At 37.6% G+C, this 8,437-nt stretch overlaps 1 protein-coding gene across 1 annotated transcript; it reads right to left on the reverse strand.

Moving 5' to 3' along the window:
* Window positions 1–272: 272 nt before the first annotated feature.
* Window positions 273–3,073, reverse strand: LOC124169142. The gene is made up of 2 exons (XM_046547647.1): window positions 2,088–3,073; window positions 273–2,000 (listed from the first exon to the last, which is right to left on the reverse strand). The coding sequence occupies exons 1-2, from the start codon at window positions 2,476–2,478 to the stop codon at window positions 307–309; spliced, it is 2,085 nt and encodes a 694-aa protein (XP_046403603.1). The 5' UTR covers window positions 2,479–3,073; the 3' UTR covers window positions 273–306.
* Between the last annotated feature and the right edge of the window lie 5,364 nt (window positions 3,074–8,437).

An 8,437-nucleotide genomic window follows, 5' to 3' on the forward strand; every position in this document is an offset into this window, starting at 1 on the left:
TCCAATCAGATGTATTATTATAACATTTTCTCTTTTTTAAACTATTCTTGTGAGAACCTATTTATCATGAATGCCAGCAGGTCCTCATTTTAATTTTTTTTTCAGTTATTTGTCAAGACTATTAACCGCTTTTTAGACTACAAGTACAGAAAAACATATTTTATATTGGTTAACTGAGTATTATTTCAAATGACAATAAAAATCATACTTTTTTACAATTTTTTATTTTTATAAGCCATGATTACATTCAAGGGGAACCATACATGACGGAACTAAATTCAGCTGCTGTGCATCCTTAGAAGAGAATCAATTACTTTGACAGCCCACACATGTAACAACCTTTCGCTCTAAAAAAATACATTTGTTGCACACATGTTTCCTACAAGTTTTACAAATTAGGAATCCCTTAGCATCCTTTTTACATTTCAAACGCACTTGACATTTCTTGCGCTTCGCGCTTGCTTCACACAGATTATCATCGTCCTCGATCTGCGATGGCCCCTGACGTGCGAGGGTGTTAGCAGCTGTTAGCTCCTCTACGAGAGTAAGAAGGAACTTACGGCGAGAGATCTTACAATTGTTTACCTCTCTAAAGAGAATCCAAGCATTTATCCCAGCGAGATCCAGAATGTTGCTAAAAGTGTGAAGAGGCCAACGTCGAGCTGCAGGCTTTACTGAATAAAGCCTCGCCATTTGGTCTACTATATCTACGCCGTATTTGTTTTCATTATAAAATAAAACTGTCTCTGGTTTATGTTTAGAACCTAAATTAACGGTCACATTTGGGTGCATAGTACTTACTATAAGAACATTTTTATTTTTCTTGCCTTGATATACGGTGAGTGTGACATTATCCTTTTTCAGAACTCTAGTTTCGTGCAGCTGCATGCGACAGGTTTTGATTTCAGAAGGGATCTCCCTTCGAGATCTGTTGATAGTTCCAACTACACTAGTGTTCTTACTCCTCAGAGTCTCTGCGAGGTAAAGAGAAGTAAAGAAACTATCACAAGTTATATTCCTTCCTTTTCCTAAGTAGGGGGAAATCAACTGTAGCACCACGTGATCTCCGAGACGCATATCATTTGGCCTGGAATCATCTTTTCCTAGATAGGGAAAAGCATTTATGATATACTTTTTATCCTTATCCACAGCTAGCCAAAATTTTTGCCCGTACTTATCCGGCTTACTTGACATAAATTGCAAAAATGGACAACGGGCTTTTGTGGGGAAAAGTTGTTCATCTATTGTTACGTAGGGCCCTGGAATGTAGCATACCTGACTATTTTCAATGAAATTGCTCCACACCTCGGATATAAGCGCAAATTTGTCTGTAGCCAGTCTACTTGGCCTTGTTGATTTTATGTCAAATCTAAGAAAACGCAAAATTTCTTGAAAACGGTCTCTAGACATTGCGGCTTTGCATAAGGGCAAACCCCACTTCACTGACCATAATGATTTTATGGGAAGAGATTTGGCCCCGAGGACTCCTCTCAAATAGAAAATTCCTAAAAAAGCATCTAGCTCCTCTAATGTCACAGACCAATTTTGATCTCCAAGCTTCATTCGAGCTTCTGTTTCGGTACAATTTTTTATTATCCTGAGAATTTTTTCGTCTATAATCAGCCTCCAGGCGCTCGAGCAAGTTTCATTTATAAAGCGCTTGGCATGCGCTGTGGGTCCTGCCCTATCCACGAACACATTTTGTCTCGCAAGCCTCCCAGGAAGACCTTCATTTGGGGGCACTACTCTCCACTCACTACCATCTGCGGCATATAGAATAGTACCTATGCCATTTTCTCCCTCCGATTCTTTACCTCTTGGGAGACACATTTGCGAATCCGTGGTATCTAAAGCTGTCGTCATGACATAACCTCCACGACTCCCACGACTTTTTAGATGTCCTCGTAGGCTCGTTGCTCTCCGAACAGCTCCGATCCCTCGGCGGCCCCTACTTCCTCGAACCGCACGGCCCCTGCTTCCTTCTAAAAGCTTCCTTTTCTCTGAAAAATAATTTCAAGGAAAGAAATAAATATCTACCAGTACTATTTTTAGTACATCACATTCTCATGTTATTTCAAATTACTTACCATGCTCAATAGTATTTTTCCTTAGATCTTGCTGAGGGGGTGCACTGCTGTCTTCCAACCTTGTATCGGGGACATCTGAATCCGATTCGGAAGATGGGATGGAATGGTTTGTCAGCAAAAAAGGTTCTTCGTCGCTACTCGAATCACTATCTTCCCCTAAACCACAATCAGAACCCGATTCATTTCCACTTATGTCCTGTAAGGCTGCGAGAAGCTCCTCGTGGGATAATCCTTTCCGAGCCATAGCTAAGAACACGGACAACGAGTGAAGTTCGCTGTCGACAAGTCCACCTTCCAACAGTGCTCGTCTTCGACTGGCTTTTGAAACAAACACTGAATGGTAGGTAGTAGAAATATGAGAACAAATGATGTGAGAAAATGTAATCACCATCACCACGCAGAGACAAAGTTTCAAATCGACGCTCACTAAGCATCAAAAAACTTCGCCAGTCAACACTCCGCCTGCCAAGTAAAAAACTATCAGATTTCAAAATCAACGACGCGGACTTGTGAATGAGTAAGCTTCAAATTGAAGGAATAGACACATTGAAAGTATGAACACACTCAACGAATATCAAGTTTCAATTCAAACACCACGGTGACTGATATTTCAAGTAAACATCAGAGAGGAAATGCAAAACAAGCATGTTGATGTGGCTAAGGAGTAAAATATGGACTTTTACGACTTAGAAGGTATAGAGAGATGAGATCGTGTTTCATTAGAGTATTTTCAAACAGTTCAAAAACACATTTATAGTATAATAGCTATGATGCAAAGAAATGGGAACGTTGAAAACTCTATCACAGGGAGGGGGTCAAATTTGACCCCTCCGGGCTCGAAGGTAAAAGTTAAATTTCCAAATTAACCGTTCAACCGTTTTTTATGAAATTCACCGTGTTCACGTCTTGTCATAAAAGATGAAAAGTCACAAAAATTCAATTCAATCAGAAAAAAATTAAGAAATCGTCAGCAATTTAAAAACGCCGAGGGGTCAAATTTGACCCCTTCGGCCTTCTAGTGTTAAACGCTCAATTTAACTATGCTAAAAGAACTTCCCCTCATATTTCATATTCCCTTCTTTTTTCTTCATACAAAACACCACCTATTGCACTTGGGAAAGATCAAACGATTCACCCCGGGTTCTCCAGTTTGAAAGGTGAAAAAGGGAACTACTGTTCGAATTTCCCTCACCCAAATTTGGCTCAATAATAACTTTCCATGACAGAAATGAAGCCGATTTATTTGCAGGACGATAGTGGCGTCACAAAATTTATCGGGATCCTCACCAAGTGGTAGCCAGGAATTTTGTACGGGTGGGGTACAAACCCAGGGGGGAAATTTTTTGAAACACAGGTGTGGCGATTGCACGGCCATATAACGGAGATGTTCCGACTCGCAACGGCGCATCGCGCGCCCTCTGCGGACGTCCATGGAACTCCCCGGAAAACAGCGGCGAAGCGATGCGCGCAAGTTCCCGAGGGAGTTGCTCGTGAAGGAGTTGTGCAGCAGTCAGTCTGGCCCAGTCATCGAAGTCGCTTGTTACGCCCGTCGGTGCTACATCGAAACGCTGGTCTTTTTTGTACAGTTTAACCGACCAAATAAAATATAGTAAATCGTGCCTGTGTGTTACTATCACCTCCGCGAGCGTACGAAAGTACCTATCCTACAACAGGGTACTAAGTAGAGGTTTTTAACCCTAATACGGGCAACATATTTTTCTGACGTAATCGGGCAAGGTGAGTCCAATGGACTCTTTTAACTTTTGCTTTTAATTTAAACTATTAAACAGTGAAAAAATATTACTTTTCACATCAATTTGTACATATTGTGCACCTTAGAATCATTTAACATAAAATTGATTTTTATTTGTTTAACAATAGTTTTACATTACTTATTAATTTCATACATAGTCAAACAGCGAGTACAGTGGACTCTTTGGACTAATTGTTTCTGTTTTCACAACATAAAAATACAAAATATTTATCGTCACATGTATATAGTGATAATTTTACATTATTTTGACAATTCAAACCAAATATTTGTAAAATGCACATTACTTTTTACATTTCGTGCAAACAGACTCACCTTGCCCGGATTTGTGGGAATTCAGGAAAAAAAAATATTTCTAAGTTACTTTGATTCCGAAAGAAGTTTGAATTACTCTAATTAATAGGAAATATACCATTAGAAGAAGTAAAAGAATTACAACATGCTGAAATTTCAGTAACAATAAAATTCTCAAAAATGTGATGCGATGAGTCCAAGAGACTCACCTTGCCCGTATTAGGGTTAAGTGAAGTTTTCTCGGGTTTCGCACCGGGTCAGGTCCTCCATTTCTCCTTCCAACGTTTCGATGGACAACTCGCCCATCGTCATTAGGGCCACCCTATTACACACATTAGGGAAACCCTATTGATGACGATGGACGAGTTGTCCATTGAAACGTTGGAAGGAGAAATGGATGACCTGACCCGGCGTGAAACCCGAGAGAACTTCACGGCAATTGTTCGCCGGAAAAAAAACAAAAAATGACATTGGAGGTTTTAAACAAATTTTAACACTTTTCTCAATCGAATAAACTTCATTTTTCAAAGAAATCTTTTGTAAATTGATAATTTTCAATATTTGGTTTTCTTTTGTGATGCAAAGTAAGTGTGCTTTTATGTTTTGCGGAACCCCCGTACCCTTCCCCCCAGCTGCGCCTTTGCCCTCACCCATGGTACCTCTCTTACAATTCCTATCAAAGTTCCTTAAAATTTTAGTCTATAATCCCGAGTTACCCCATAAAAAGTCATATCATCAGTCAAGTCAGTTTTTTTCATTATCAGACAAGTTAATTATTAGGGTCTGCCAACTGTCCTATCTACCTTAGGCCTAAAGATAACTGCAACCATTGTAATTTTTTTTGTATTTATTTATTTCTCATATCATTTGCTGCACACATTTGAGTACTTTTCCAGCTTTCTGCTCATTATCAAGATTGTCTTCGTCAGGATACTAGTTTATTTGAGCATTCCTATTTGTTTTATCCTCCGTGAAATTTGCCTTGAATGTAGGAAAAAGGAAAGGACCATATAAGGACCTTTGGGGCTCTCGTGTAGTTAAGTTTTTAAAACTTCTTATTTCATGTCTTACTTTTAATTAATCGTTAACCCTCCTGTTCTTTCTGTTATAGTGATTTTCCACGCCTGGTGCTCTTCTGTCACCACTCAGTAATGAAGCATGCTTCTTAGCAATTACTTTCCTCGCCAACTTTCTACCCTCGGCTTCCTGACTTTAACTCTTGGTGAGTAGTTACATCTGTAATTGTTCGTGAATTCTTTCTTTGATAATATCATTTGAGGATAAAAGATGCTTCCACTTAGCGAATTTAGGATAGGTAAATCAATGCCTTTGTCACTGTAAGAAACTGCTTCAACCATAAATTACACACGTCTATTCGGGTGCCAGATTTCTACAAACTTCGTGCTGCGCGTGTTAAAGATCTTTTTCTGTGAATCCTGAGAATCAAATAGATGCAATGATAAATATAAATAAATAGATAACGTTCTCAATAACTTCCGGTTGGCCATTCGGCCTTGAATTCGGCCGGAATGAATATCTTTTAAATTTATTATATCTCTCGGAATGCATTTTTAATCTATGCTCATGTAGACATCATGTTGCCATAGTTATTATATATCGTTTAAACGTGAGGAAACTGGACGCATAAATGAGGAAAAATGCATATTCGGAAGAAAATAATGCCATAGAAAATGTGGACAAAAGATATAATTGCAGCATTATCTTATCCCACCAAATTTTACGATATTTCTCATTGTATTTTGAGTAAAATTAACGTAAGTGAGCAAATGAAAAAGAGCATGCGAGGCTTTCCTTAATGTGAGTCAAAACTATAATAACAATTCAAACAACCCCAAAAAGTCGTTTCTTGCAAAAATCAATTCTTGGCCTAATATAGACAAAATGGGTGTATGCTATAAATTTCTTGGCGGTATGTTCAGTAGTTTGGCAGTACAAAAGCGAGTGCATGGATGGTCAGTCAACTAGGACGTCTTGCTTTACGTAGGAGAATATATGAGAACAAAATGGTGTAGTTTGGTTTGGGGTACGTCAGGTATGCGATAATTCTAAAGAGAAAAAAATCTTTTACCTTGACCGGAATGGCAACCTTGATCTCTCTCTAATTTGGGATAGGTGCTCTACCGCTAAGTTGCGAGGGGTTCTGCGAAATTTTGCTGGCCTTAGTGGCTATTCTTGAATAATGAGTGTTTTCACAGCTCGCCTGCACATATTTAGGGCACAGTATGTACAATTTTGCGAGGACTGTACGTAGCGTAGGACGGTTATTGTATAATTTTAACCTTTTGCTGTTATATCCACTCGGTGGTATTTTGCATGGATCCCGCTTGGTGGCAGCATGGGGCTTGACGGACTTATCTTTTTTATTCCTGGAGGCGGGCGGCAGCGAAGTGAAAACTGTTAGGCGGACGTCTGTGGCAGTGCAAGGTTAAATTCCCATGAAGCGGCGAGCATTCTTGGCAAAAGTCTTCTTATGTGGTACAAGCGCTTCCTTCACTGCGGGACTAAAATATGAGGGCATCGTAAGCGCACGAGTGAAAAATTGAGAGAAAAATATGCATGGAGGATCCTTTTTTTTTCGTTTGGAAGTGAAAAATTGTAGAAAATTGAATTACGAGGAAAATTTACCGACAACACATCCACTGCATAAACATATCACTCGTCTGTAAGCCTATGTTGATATCCTTAATTTTTCCTTTTTATGTTTTTGAAAATAAAAGAAAAAAAATACGAAAGGCCTTCAAAAAAATAAAAAAAGATACGTTAAAAAAAGAAAAGAAAAGTTACAAAAAAGTGGAAAATCATACAAAAAATAATGGAAAATATGAAAAGGACTCTAGCCAAATATGAAAACTACCTAGCCAAAGATAATGAAAATGGATATAAAGACAGAAAAAACACCTTATTTTTCGTTGTTAATGTTATATTTAATATAATCATAATAATAAGTTTATTTATTGTTCTTGAAGTGAACTACTTTGGAACACCGTATCCATATAAATTGATGGACAAGGCAATTATCACTAATAATCCAATGAGACAATACGGAAACAAATAAGGAAAATTACCATAGGAACTGTTGATAATAGACATAAAGTTAAGAACGATATCATTCAAAGATATGAAAAAGGAACTGAATTAATTCTTCTAACACAAAAACGAACAATAGACATGTCAATACATAAAGAAATCAATTAACTCAGTCAGTAACAACGAAACGAAAACAATGTGACTGGCAACAATTGGCTATCGTCATAGTAAGTAACAAAAGTAACAACGTTGCTATCAACAAAGTGAAAAGAAAGAACTAAATGGCTTAGTTGTTAGGATTAGATATGCAATGTTTTATTTTACAGATTTAATTGGATATGATGAATTTAAATATGCAATGCTAAAGCAAAATAGTTTCTTAAGTTTCTCATTCACATAAACCACACATTAAACAGGACATCCTTTACAACAGTTTTTTAAATTTTCCCGAGAAAACTTCCTCTATATTTTATTCACTATCATTTTTCAAAAATATACTATTATTAACGAAATTAAGAAAATTAGATATCTCTCTATTTTCTAACAATAATCTCAACAATCAACGCAAAATGATGTATAACTCCGATTTTGATATTCTCGACTTCAATAATGCGCGAAGTCGCAGAGGATTGTTGATTTTCTCTGTTGATTGGGACTTTTCAATGTGGTTTTTAACTTAAGATAGTCCACTCTAACATAAAAAAACACATATCATATGGTCGCATCTGAGCCTTTAGAAGTACATATTTGCCATGGCCTAATTATGACGGTTTTATTAACTAAATTATTTGAGCTTTCTTGCGCATTTTCAGTGCCAATGCTTACGTCGTCCGCATATATTTGCTTATTTTTATACCTTTTTGTTTTAATTTTGCACGAATGAGACTCCAGTGACGTCATGCGCACAACGGGTCTCACTTTGGTCACGGGAACGACCTACCTGGCATTAGTAATGATACTAATTTCACAAATTAATGTGAAGTATATAAATGAATAATGAACATAATCAAGGTGATAATGTTACGATACATTGAATAATCTCTGCAGAAAATATCGAATGCCAAAAGAAGTGAGTTTTTCCCGGAGTATAACGGTCAATGAATTTCTGGGGGTAAGAAATTGGCCTCATTTGTGCCAAGAAAAAGTTAAGAGGTGTAACTTACCACCCAATACCAATTTCGAGGGCGCTTCATTATCGAATATTTAATTTTGATGGATTCGCCATGAATTTTGGATC

Source organism: Ischnura elegans, chromosome 12 (assembly GCF_921293095.1).
Source record: "Ischnura elegans chromosome 12, ioIscEleg1.1, whole genome shotgun sequence".
Classification (NCBI taxonomy): Eukaryota; Metazoa; Arthropoda; class Insecta; order Odonata; family Coenagrionidae; genus Ischnura; species Ischnura elegans.